This window comes from Hippocampus zosterae, chromosome 9 (assembly GCF_025434085.1).
Source record: "Hippocampus zosterae strain Florida chromosome 9, ASM2543408v3, whole genome shotgun sequence".
Taxonomy (NCBI): Eukaryota; Metazoa; Chordata; class Actinopteri; order Syngnathiformes; family Syngnathidae; genus Hippocampus; species Hippocampus zosterae.
The window spans coordinates 17,604,575-17,616,834 of NC_067459.1; the positions used below are offsets into that span (position 1 = coordinate 17,604,575).

The 12,260-nt window shown below is 43.7% G+C and overlaps 1 protein-coding gene across 3 annotated transcripts in view; it reads right to left on the bottom strand.

Annotated features, from left to right (window-relative positions):
* Nucleotides 1–422: 422 nt before the first annotated feature.
* Nucleotides 423–12,260, bottom strand: part of celsr2 (cadherin, EGF LAG seven-pass G-type receptor 2) — a 47,237-nt gene continuing 35,399 nt past the window's right edge. Inside the window, exons 12-34 of one of the 3 annotated variants that reach the window (XM_052076622.1) lie at nucleotides 11,750–11,906; nucleotides 11,528–11,669; nucleotides 11,328–11,448; nucleotides 10,955–11,138; nucleotides 10,737–10,838; nucleotides 10,511–10,605; nucleotides 9,746–9,955; nucleotides 9,443–9,626; nucleotides 7,984–8,302; nucleotides 7,665–7,832; nucleotides 7,461–7,584; nucleotides 7,046–7,246; nucleotides 6,762–6,936; nucleotides 6,200–6,312; nucleotides 6,042–6,121; nucleotides 5,840–5,966; nucleotides 5,628–5,738; nucleotides 5,198–5,328; nucleotides 5,037–5,125; nucleotides 4,793–4,957; nucleotides 4,535–4,690; nucleotides 3,396–3,636; nucleotides 423–2,774 (exon numbers count right to left, since the gene is read on the bottom strand). In XM_052076622.1, coding sequence (XP_051932582.1) covers nucleotides 2,753–2,774; nucleotides 3,396–3,636; nucleotides 4,535–4,690; nucleotides 4,793–4,957; nucleotides 5,037–5,125; nucleotides 5,198–5,328; nucleotides 5,628–5,738; nucleotides 5,840–5,966; nucleotides 6,042–6,121; nucleotides 6,200–6,312; nucleotides 6,762–6,936; nucleotides 7,046–7,246; nucleotides 7,461–7,584; nucleotides 7,665–7,832; nucleotides 7,984–8,302; nucleotides 9,443–9,626; nucleotides 9,746–9,955; nucleotides 10,511–10,605; nucleotides 10,737–10,838; nucleotides 10,955–11,138; nucleotides 11,328–11,448; nucleotides 11,528–11,669; nucleotides 11,750–11,906 — 3,417 coding nt within the window. In that variant the 3' untranslated portion in view covers nucleotides 423–2,752. Of the gene's footprint in view, nucleotides 2,778–3,395; nucleotides 3,637–4,534; nucleotides 4,691–4,792; nucleotides 4,958–5,036; nucleotides 5,126–5,197; nucleotides 5,329–5,627; nucleotides 5,739–5,810; nucleotides 5,967–6,041; nucleotides 6,122–6,199; nucleotides 6,313–6,761; nucleotides 6,937–7,045; nucleotides 7,247–7,460; nucleotides 7,585–7,664; nucleotides 7,833–7,983; nucleotides 8,303–9,442; nucleotides 9,627–9,745; nucleotides 9,956–10,510; nucleotides 10,606–10,736; nucleotides 10,839–10,954; nucleotides 11,139–11,327; nucleotides 11,449–11,527; nucleotides 11,670–11,749; nucleotides 11,907–12,260 lie in introns of those variants that run through there. The other 2 variants (XM_052076621.1, XR_007964164.1) reach the window with 2 other exon arrangements.

Sequence of the window (12,260 nt, forward strand, 5' to 3'; positions counted from 1 at the left end):
AACAATAGAACAAAATATAAAAATTGACTTGATTGATTTCAAGACTAATCATCTGTTTTATGTTATGTGTTGTGTTTATTATTTTACTTTATGTTAACTGTTTTGTAAAGCGCTTTGTTACAGCTGCCGCTGTTGTGAAAGCGCTATATAAATCAGCATGTATTGTATTGTATTGTATCTATTTATTTGTTGTGTACAAGTAATAATTTTGTGGTCTCACTGTCATAACGGCACTCCGAGGGAAGACATAACTCCAAATTGGTCCATGACTAAAATGAGTTTGACACCCCTGAGGTTTATCTTTGGGCCAATCTTTTTGAGGAGACAGGGTCACCATTTTCATGTACACAAAAAAAATGGATGGATATGGGACAATGCAAACAAGAACCACACAGTGCAGTGGCAGTCACAGAAACCCCATCTGCTAGCTTTTTTTTTTAATGGCGGTGCAATGCAAACACATTTAAAGTCCACAGTTGGTCAACATGGCAAATTGTAGATTCCAAGAGAGACATCCCTACAATCAGTTTACATATTTACTTTCATTTACAGGCCACACTGTACAGTAAAAACAGATGACATGGCAATATTCATCATTTTTAATTACTTTACAAAAAAACGCGCCACAGCTACTCTAGGAAAAAGATAGCCGTTATTTCATGGATGGAAATGTGTCCCCTTCCGTTGGATGAAAAACGAAACCAGAGCGCTTCAAGTCCACCCCCCCCCCCAAAAAAAGTGCTCTCCTCAATTTCCCAAATCACGAAAATAGTATCAAAAATCCTTTTTTGAATTTTCTTTTTTAGGTGTACATACACAAGCAGATGTGTGTCCTTGTTGATATGAACCACAGGCTGGAAAAATTGACCTTCACTTGATTGTTGATGCTGCTTGGACAGACACGCACGCATGCACGCACGCACAGACGCACGCACGCACGCACGATGACACCAACTTAGCGCGGTCCATTGTCACCAAGTCGTTTTACCTGAATGTTCCCTGAATGTTTGCAAGCTTCATTGTTCCACAGATTGTTCCAGAACTACAGTATTTTAAAAAATGTACAAACATTTTTAAAAAAGAAAGAAAATGAGGGCGGCAAAAGTGCATTTTTTTTCAAACTCAAGTATGGCACAAATCTATTTGAAGGGATATACTTATGTTTCGTCACGGTGCTCAAGCCTGAGCTTTGGCTCACACATACTCACATGCACAGTAGTAAGGCATTTTTAGCCGAAAAAAAACGACCATGTATCTAGTAAGGCGTTTTTTTGCCGAAAAAAACCCGACCATGTCTAGTAATCCGTTTTTAGACAAAAAAAATGACCATGGGTAGTAAGGTGTTTTTAGCCGAAAAAACTACCATGAATAGTGAGGTGTTTTAACTAAAAAAAAAACCCAAAAAAAGACCATGTCTCGTACACCATTTTTAGATGAAAAAAACCGACCATGTATAGTAAGACGTTTTTAGCCGAAAAAAACGACCATGACTAGTAAAGCATTTTTTGCCCCCCAAAAAAGCCCATATATAGTAAGGTGTTTTTAGACCAAAAAAAAAACGACCATGTGTAGAGTAAGGCGTTTTTAGCCAGCTTTTTTTCCGCCTTACTATACATGGTCGGGGGTTTTTCGGCTAAAAACGCCTTACTATACGTGGTCGTTTTTTCGTCAAAAAACGCATTAATATACATGGTCGTTTTTTTTCGTCTAAAAACGCCTTCCTGTACATGGTCGTTTTTTTCGAGTTAAAATGCCTTTCTATACATGGTCGGGGTTTTTTTTCGTTTAAGAATGGCTTACTATACATGGTTGTTTTTTTCGGCTAAAAACGCCTTACGACACATGTTCATGATTTTTGGCTTAAAACGGCTGACTATATACATGGTGGGGGTTTTTTCCGACTAAAAACACCTTACTAAATACTTTACATGGTCATCTTTTTTCGGCTAAAAACGCCTTACTATACGTGGTTGTTTTTTTTCATTGAAAAACGCCTTACTATACATGGTCATTTTTTCAGCTAAAAACGCCTTACTATACGTGGTCGTTTTTTTCAGGTTAAAAGGCCTTACTATACATGGTCATTTCTTTTGGCTAAAAACGCCTTACTATACATGGTCGTTTTTTTCGTCCAAAAAATGCCTTACTATTCATGGTCGTTTTTTTCCGTCTAAAAACACCACCCAGCTTTGTGTTTGCTTTCAAAACTTAGCTTGTAGCAGACGTGTGCACATTTTCAGCATGACGTCTCTGATCCACTGGTGAAAGGACACTTTGATCCTTTCCTCTTTCATCTATGACTGCTTCAGACAACAAAGTGTATGCAGAAAAGTGGCGAAGATTGCACGACTGTCTGTGTCCTAGGTGTTGTGTTGTGTTATTTTTATTATTTTAACTTCAAAATGGCGCCGCGAGAGTGGCTGCCTTTCCAGCAGCTCCTATATTTTGTTGATCTACTTCTTCCTTTCATAACTTTGCTGCTGTGAATTGGGAATTTCTCCATTGCGAGACTAATAAAGGATTTCTTATCTTATCTTATCTTATTACGGTACATATTAAATCCTGCAATGTGACAAAAAAATGGAGTAGGCCCACTAGTTCTCGGTACTGTACAACACTCACGCACATACACACACACACAACATCCTTCAGAATCCATTAAAAAAAAAATTAAGTATTTTTAAAGGGGAAGTTCCAGCGACAAGGAAGGAGGCGCTATGACCTGCAAAGACACACCCCTCGATCAGCATGTTCACATGGCGGTGTTGCAGTGGCTGCTGGGAGAAAAGAAAAAACGGTGGAGGAAGGGCAGCAACACAAAAACAAAACAAACAAAAGAAGACAAGGAACAATGAAATACACGTATACACAAACACAGGTGGTGAGTGTGGATGATTGAAGAAGAAACCAAAAGCTCCTGATCAGTCAGAAAGAGGATCAGTGCTTCAGGGGATAAAATTAAAGAATAAAAATCTTGATATGATATTTTGGAAAAGCAGGGGAGACAGAGAAAGTGAGATTATTTTCAGAAGGGTCTCCTGGGATGATGCTCTCATTATCATCCACCACAGCTAAAAAATTATTGATAAATCCTCTTGGATTTGGTGGATATGAGATGAGAAAAATAATTAGCGGGAAATGAAGATTTTAACCTACGTCACTGATTAAGAAGTTCGTCTTAATATATATGTCCATTTTAGGGACCAACCAATTAGTCGGCCACTAATCGGGCCGACTAGGTCTTTCAGGATTTGCAAAAACGGCAAATTTTTAGTTTATTTGTTGACACATTTACACAAGACGACACAAGTCGAAGTTAGACAGCAATAAACACTTGAGCATGACACGAACACGAAGACGAGGCTGTAATGCGTGCTTCTGATGTGAATACTCACTCTGATCCTGACGAGTCACCGTCCACCTTTCCTGCCTTGATGCTCACGGCGATGCCGTTCAACTGCTCAGGCAGGCTGGCCTTAGCGGTGGTGGCCATTCGCTCGCTACAGGCCGAGCCGTGAGGGGAGGCGGAGCCATGAGGGGAGGCCGAGCCCGCAGCGCCGTCGCACAGTTCGTTGTGGATGCGGTTGAATCCATTCCTCTCTATGATCGGGGAGAGCTGCTTCTTCTTTAAGATGCCTGCGTGCCACACAATCAGCATCAAATGTAAAGCCACCAATTTAAAAACATCACAGACTTCAAATTTAAAGTCCTTTTTTGGATAAGCACAACCATAACCCATAACAAAATAATTTCAGCAGCTTTTTCCAACAGCTTGTGTCTTGACCAACAATAAACTGTATCTAAGTCAGACCGAATTAGATCACTCAGCAAAAAAAAAAAAGACTAACTGTCTGCTATTATCTGCAAAAAGACTACTCTATTGATTGAAAATCATTGATGTAGGTAAGAAAAATCTTTGGGTGAAGCATTGACCCTTGAGGCACACCAGATGTCAACAAGCGCTTTGTTACAGCTGCCGCTGTCGTGAAAGCGCTATATAAATCAGCATGTATTGTACTGTATGTATTGTAACATCCCTCAAGTACAAGAATAGTCCTCATATTCTCAGTTCACTTTTCCATAATTCACAAATTCACATTTTAAAAAAATGTGGAACCTATGCCACAGGATGGCGCCATACATAGCTAATAGACAATCCATATTAGCACATGGTTCTTACGCATCCGAAAAAAACCTGCAAAAGCACTTCCTCCTCACTCGAGTGAATGGAGAAGAGCATCAATGGAAACTTTAAACACCACAATGTCTTTTTTTTCTAGCACAAGATGTCCAAAAAAAACCCCAACTAGAAACAGAAACACCAAAAAGCGTTGTTTGTACATGCCGATGCGATGAAGACGCTCCATAACGTCCCAAATTAAACTAAACTTCTCGCCACATTAAAAAAAATCTTTCATTAGAGATGAATCAATTAAAACGGCATCAAAAAAGCAAGGTGAATTCATGAATAATGAGCTGAATTGCGGAGTGGGGAGGGAATTAATGTATGCCTGAGACCATTTCAGTCATTTACCTTTGTGGGGGTGGGCATGCAGTTTGGACATGGAGGGCAGCAGTACCGTCACCATGTCGTGCATGCGTTCATCTGATGACTCGAGATTCATCTTGAGCTTGTCAGCATCTTTGAGATCTCCGTCATTCACTGCTGCAGGCCAATATAGTCCACTGTCTGCATACAAACATAAAACATATTGTATTCACGTGTACTTAATGTTGTGGCCCGGGAGTCATTTGACAGCTGATGCCGAACACAGCAACACGTTGATTGTACCGTGCGCTGCAGGCCGTTTAGCTCCACTGGACGCCAAGTTTTCCCAGCATTCCTCAGGAGGAAGAGGACCTTCCTCGTCCTCGCTGTCAGAGGAGTGCGTAGAAGCGTAGGAGCCACTTTGGTCGTCCTCCAGGGACAGGTCGCTGTCCGACTCGCTGTCACGGTCTGCACACAGGCGAGAGTGAGAGGACCGTGTGGGAAAAGAGCCGGGGAGGTGTTGGTGGGGGGAGGGGGGTTCGTTTACCGTCATTCTCATGCTCGTTGGTTTCATGGAAGAGCGACGTGTGGTCGTTGAGGGCAATGTGCGCTTGGCTGGTGCACAGGCCGTCGTCCCTGAAAAACACGAGAGCTTGTAAAAGTGCTCCTCTACCATCCAACTCTTTATGCCCGCTTTGGAGTCCTCACCTCAGGACGAAAGGCACATAACTGTGCTGACTCTTGACGCTCTGCATGGTGCCGTTCAGAGATACGCTGGACTCACCAAAGGGAAGATGGTACAACTTGCCGTCCGTGTAGTTGGTGTTGCATTTGTAGCCCTGGAACAGCAAAGATGCTAGCTTTTAGCGTTCTGTGGTCCCGTTGCATAATTTGTTGCCTCTGTTTCGGTTTTTGGTGGTTATTCAAGTGTATTTTCACAATAACAGACCACATATTGCTTGCTGTATTTTATATCTAATGGGACTTCTGTTAATGCTGCGACTTGATCACACCAGACAATGTTTCTGATGCAGTGATTACCAACCAGGGAAATTATCGACAAAGCTTTGGATCCTATGCCATATTGTCAGGGATGCCCCTGAGGTGTGACCAAGTGAGTTAGTGGCGAGGGACTTACTGATGATTTGGATTTGAGCATGTGATCGGGATGCTTGTGTCCACAGCAGTACTTCATAGCATTCCTTGCGTCTTTATTGAACACGATGCGGAAGAAGAAGATGAAAGGACCCTGGATGACGACAAAGGCAATGTTGAAGGACATAACAACACTACCGCTGCGTCGATAACATTAAACGCTCACTTTATCTGGAGCGAATTAAGAGGGCACACCTGCACGCAGTTGAAGCCGGCAAACAGGTAATGGAAGATGATCATATCGCTATTGACAGAGAGCAAAGCCAGGAAGCAAGTGACTGAGACCAGGAAGAGGACAGCGCCTGCGGTCTTCAGGCCCGACCTGCGCGAGACAAAATAACAATAAATAAAAAGAAACAAGAAACGTGCTCGCTTAGCGGACCGGTCTGACGCTCACACTTGAGGTCCCTTCTCCAAACTTTGGCGTCTCAGTGAGCAAGATGCTCTGGACGACAGGATGTACAGGAAGACGTTCATCTGCGGGTACAAACATCAAACCGCATTGATGCTTCATGTTCTGGCCAGTTCAACTCGGAGGAATCCACCAGGACTCACCGACACCACTAAGGCGATGGGGCCAGCAAAGCTCCAAATGAGGGTGTCATACATGGACAGCCAGCAGAAGTCTGGGTTGCCATAGCCTTCGGGATCCAATCCCACCGCCAAACCTGCCGAGCAAACCCATAAATCGTCATACTATTTAAACTGCTGGGTTAAGTAACACAAATTGGGTGAACTAGCAAACGCAGCGCTGGGTCCCAAAAAGAATTAAGCATTACTTGTACCCAGCGCACTGGGCTGAGGATTTGGAAATTTACAACTTCAGCACACAATTGTGACCGAAATGGCTCTTCAATCTGCCCAAATCAAATATTCAACCCCCAATCTGCTGGGTAACAATAATTAACCCATCCTAAGATAAAAGTCTGCTCAAAATTCACAGCAAGCGGGTCACAAAAACAACCCAGCATTTTTCTGTGTGCATACTAACAGTTGTAAAAAAAAAAACCCCAACAACAACATGGTTCTATGGTTTGAAGAGTGACAACTTCCTTCTGAGGGAAACCATAGCCACAATGTACGCCGCAACAAAAACGCATCATATCAGGTTCTGGACCTGTGATGAAGGCAGGTACTCCCCAGCCAATCAGATAGTAGAACCTCATGGGCCCGTAGTTGATGTCTCGAACTTCACTGAGCATTCGGTACACGTGCAGACCCTCCAGGAAAAGCCACGAGAACGTGCACAGGTAGAAGAAGTGCAGCAGGATGGCGATGACCATGCATAAAAACTGCGGCAGGAGAAGCAGATTTTTTTTAATCCACCTGAAGACTTCACTGAATAAATAATAAATAAATAAACAAATAAAATACATTTAAAAAAAAACTCAAGGCACTCACTGGATTGTCAGCCTGGTTGATCCCCAGGATGAAGACGAGCTCGGAGAGAAAGAGGGCGGTGGCGCCGTTGTTCATGATGCTGGTCTTGTTGCATTGCATGGCTCGCAGACACAGGAGGAAGACGGCAGTGAGGAAGAGGAAGCCAAGGGTGACTCCAACGGTGCTCCACGAGAGGATTTTAATGGGCAGGATCTCACCGTTCTGATAAAAATAACATGCAGACATTTTTTTTTTAAATCCAGATTTCCATTAGAGGTCTTTGGTGGTGGCCTTGTTCATCTTTTGGGGCTGGTGCAAGTGGAAATGTTCACTGTCCTCCAGTGTTCCCCTTTGTTTACTGTGTTTTGTCTATGAAGGCAGCCCCTCATCACCTCACATAACTGAGCTGACTTCATGACCTCATTTTCATCGTTACCTCTCTCCTGGAGATGTCCATGAGCACAGCGAAGCTTGTCATGTGATAGCACTGGCAGCTTATGTGAGTGTTGTTTCGAAAGACCACCTCACATCCCTTTGCCGACCAGCCGCCCGTTCCAGCTCTGATATGACACAATCATCAAACGTGACAACATCAACAACACAATCTCATCTTGTCTCCCGGTATGTGTGCGCACTCAACAGTATGGTGTGGTTCCAGAAGACGCAAATGGGTTTAGAGCGCTCTTCGGTGGTGACCAGACGGAACTGCACGGTGATGGGTTTGTCAAGCGGGTGCTGCAGCAGTTCATCGTTGTCGTGAAGCGTGATGCTCACCACCGGGGTGTTGATTACTGGACGCTTTGGCACACTGGGGTTAAAAAAAAAGGTAAAGTCATCCATGTTATAAAGTTCCCAGCTGACTTTGGACACTCTGAACATGCTGCCAGCAAACTGCTGGGCGCATTTAAAATTTTGAAATATCTTTTTGAAATGTGGGAACACATGCAAACTATTCTTACCGGAGACTTCTCTTGTCAGGGTCGTAGCTCTCAGGTAGAAGTGACGCCAGACTGTGGAAGATGATCACGCTAGCGACGGCGTCCGGCTGGTTGTCGTCGGGATGGCGTCGCTTCCTGTTGGCGGAGCGGTTCCTCGGTGAAGATTCTGGAAAAACGTCCAGGTTCCTGTGGCCTTTGGTGTCCACGGCCGGCTGGAAAACCGAGTCGGGAAGAGTGACGGTGGTCTCCAGGTCGGCGGGGCGGGGGCCCCTCAGGGACTGGTACCGCGGAAGTTTGGCCCCGGCGAAATTCATCTTTTTCAGACGGTCCACTGAGATGACTGCACAGGACAAAATTAAATAGGTCCAGAATCTCAAAGTGTACTTTTCACAACCAATATGAGTAAAGTATTGTATCCACTGGTATAAAACTATTTTAGGAGGTATTTTTCTATAATGACCTCACGAGTATATTAAATTGTTGACTGTAAAAAAAATATAGAAAAAAAAAATTAAAAGACGAAAATGTAAACGATTGCATTATATACAGAAAATGAATAATAGATTACCAGTATGTTGAATGAGACTGTGGTATTTTTATTGGTGGGGAGGTTATAATATTTTGCAACCGATGATTTATATCATTTGATATTATCACAAGCATAACACTTTGAAAATCAATGTAATATTTTCTTCCACGTATCCTGGGTTGCGTCACTTGGCCAGCAGTCAAAATGAAACCCATACTTCTCACTCCCGAGCCACTTCGAACTCTATATCAATGTATGAATAGCTCCTTTTAAATTATCATTATTATTATGACTATTATTTAGAATTCTGATGATCAAGAAATATGAATATAGACGATTAAATAATAAATAATCTCATTCACGTTCCTATTCCCAAAGAATGAGTGATATTGAAAATGGCTGGGTGGTTGTTGTCAGTTGTAAGGTAGTCTCAATATCACATGGCCACTAGAGAGCGCTATGGCACTACCTCACCACTCGCAAAGACGGCATGAAAATCAAAATAAAAATATCTAAAACAGGAAAATACAAATAAATTGAAGTAGTCATCAGATTCATTACTTACTGACTTAAGTTTACGTCAGACCTGCTTGGTAGAATGTTGTCAAGCTGTTTTAGTGAACGCTTAAAAGACTGCATGTCAAAGTGTTTCATAAGTTACCAACTGCAACTGAAGTAGAAAAATAAACAGTCTTTAATATTCAACCATATCTCATTTGTCTTTAGTTTGGCACAAGCCTAACGTCGACGAAAACATTTATGTATCACAAATCAGATATTGTTTAGTATAACACAGATTTATTGCTCATGATTGTTAAAAATAAAACACGGTGACAGGACCTTTGAAAAATTAATCTCATTAAATTACAACTGCAATATTGAGGGGTACAAAAAAAAAAATCGGAATTGTATCATTTTAATAAAAATATTCAGCTCTAGTATGAGGCTCACCAATATTTGGTGTGACGATGGTAAAGGGGCTGAGGTAGGTCTTTCTCATATTCTGCGCCAGAGTGTTGGCGTATTCCTCGTAGCGGCGCAGCAGTGATGCCGTGCCGCCCTCCGTGTGCTGTATGAGCTCCCAGTGCGGACGCGTTTCTGGAGACAGGATGGCACTGCCCACTCGGACCAGATTCTGCGAAGCAAGAGCCAAAGGAGATCAGAGGCCTCCCTCACCGGTGACATCATCCAGCTCATTTGACCCAACTTGATTAAAAAAGCCAAAGCGGCGCGGTGTCGGTGTTTGTTTGGTACCTCGGTAAAGTGGACGTCCTGCGTGGCCGTGAGGTTGAAGCCCTGTTGCTTGCTCTCATGATGCAGTAGCCTCTGAGTAAGTCCGTAGGCCACTTTCACATCGCTGCCGTAGTACTTCTCTGTGTGTAATGTGGCGTTGGCCAACATGGCCGCTGTCTGTTGGACGCGGGCCGGGTCCAGCAGGGAAGCATTATGGGAAAACCTTTCAGACTGGGAGAGGACATGAAGACCTCTTTTAAAATGTGTTTTTTTTACCACATAGTGTATGAACAGGATTATGTGACATAACGTGGGGATTTATTTCGTTAGTTTTTTTTCAACAGCAAAAAAATAATAAGGGGGGCAGGGTGTTGGTTCCTGACTGAGCTAAAGTGCAGAATGATAATTGAACAAAATCATAAAAAAAAATTTTCTTTTCACAAATGACTGATTTTAATATATTTACTTCTAATTTCATTTCAGGGTTAGACTTGAATGCTCTGTTTAACTAAGAACAGCAGAGCTAGCAAGCATTTAGAAGAAATGTTTAAGGTTAAAAACTTTTGAGGGGTAGGGGTGGGGGCGGGGGGATCAAACTATGATTTCGAAGACTGTTTAAACAAGATGATGATATGAAAGAAAAAATCCTTTCAAAAGGGTAATGCATGACATCTGATGCGTGCACTGTAACATTACTTTCCCTGCATTTGAAAATGTGAAATATTTGAACCTTTGGCAATTGCTTTAAAAGGAGCAAAGAGAGGAAGAGAGAGAGAAGCCACCCACCAGCACTCTCAGCTGGTTGAAGGTGACCGACGTGCAGTTGAAGAGATTAGGAGGCAGCCAGCCCTTGTGCTCGTCACAGTGGCGGATGGCCGTGCCTGTGACGGAAAAGGAGGAGGAAGAGGAGGCGTGCGTTGTTATTACACGAGGTGGGAAATAGAATGCAGCTTAGAAAAAAGGCTGCGGGCGACCTCCATGCGTTGCCATTATTTTATGGTAATCATCCTACCCAGAGTCCCCTTGGGGCAGGGGACTGCTGCAGGGAGCCCAAACTTAGTCCGGGGCCACCAAATTCCAGCCTGGATGGCCTGAGGGCAGCTGTCATAGATGACTGGCACAGAGCAGAGTGTTGAGGAGTGGGGGGGAGAGGGGGGGGGTGTATTTCGCGTGCAAAACATCGTACAGTAAATGGAGATGAACCTGAGTGTAAATGTGACGGGCTGTTACCTTCGCAGCCGTTAGCAGAAACCTCGGCGAAGGGATTGTCGCAGCGGTTGCACTGGCGTCCGATCACGCCTGATTTACACTGGCACTGACCGCTCTCGCGCTCGCATGTTCTGGAAAAGGAGCCCACCGGGTAGCAGTCACACAGCAGGCATGTGTTGCTGCCTTCGGGACGGTAGTGATTGTCCTACAAAGGGCACAAACACATTATTTACGGGTGTGAGTGTGTGTGTTTGATGCAATACACGTATTGAAACAAATAATACATCAACATGGACAAAAATATTGAGACACTTGGCCACTTGAAAGCCTTAATTCATATACAAACAGTGCACGCATATTTTAAATCATTGATGGCGACCAACGACGCATTTACCTTACAGCGACACTCTCCGCTGGTCTTGTTACAGTCCAAATCAAACCCGCGCTCAATGGGACAGTGACATGGCCCGCAGGTCTTGTGACCCCACCAACCTCGGGGACAGGGAAGGTCAGTCCTGCAGGGACGCAAGTCCAGTCACATCATTTAAAAGCATCCCGGCATACTCCCGATTCGTTTATGTGGGGTAAATGTACTTTTTATCGCAGTAATCGCCAAAGTAGTTGTGTGGACAATCACATGTGTAACCGCGGGAGGAGCTGGTCTTCCTGGTGCACGTGGACTCGTGCTCGCACAGGTTGAGCGTGCACGCGTCGGTGCAGTTGGTGCCGTAGTAACCTGCAAATAAGTAAATGATGCAAGCGGCTCATGTAATAAATGGATCCTTTCAAAAAAATATTGCATGAAATGATGCAGACCGGGACGACATGTGCACGAGTAGCTGTCCCAGTCGTTGTTGCAGTCGCTGTTGGCGGGACACGGGTTGGAACCGCAGGGGTCGGGCACGTTGCAGCCCACCTCCACGTTGACCTTTCTGGCTTGACTCAGACTCAGAGCGCCACCAACCCGCAGACCCTGCACGGAGACAAACGCCATCTTTCCTACCAAGGCCTGCATTGATATACCATCACCATGCTGAGTTGAATGTCTAGTAAAGTGAAAATAAAAACATCCCCTTCATGGAAGCCCTTCAGTCTCATAATGGGCAAAAGTATTTGGACAGGGAGCAGATACTGGGGTGTCCACTTAAAAAACTCTTTCAATGCCAACAGTTAAAAAAAGGAAATCTCCTCAATGCGAGACAATTCTAAGCATTCTGACTGACTCTCAAGACTCATAGAATACTGTATTCTATGACTGACATGTACACAAAGAGACGACCAAATGAAATATAAGACTCTCTTCTGTCATCCCACAAAAAAAAAAAGT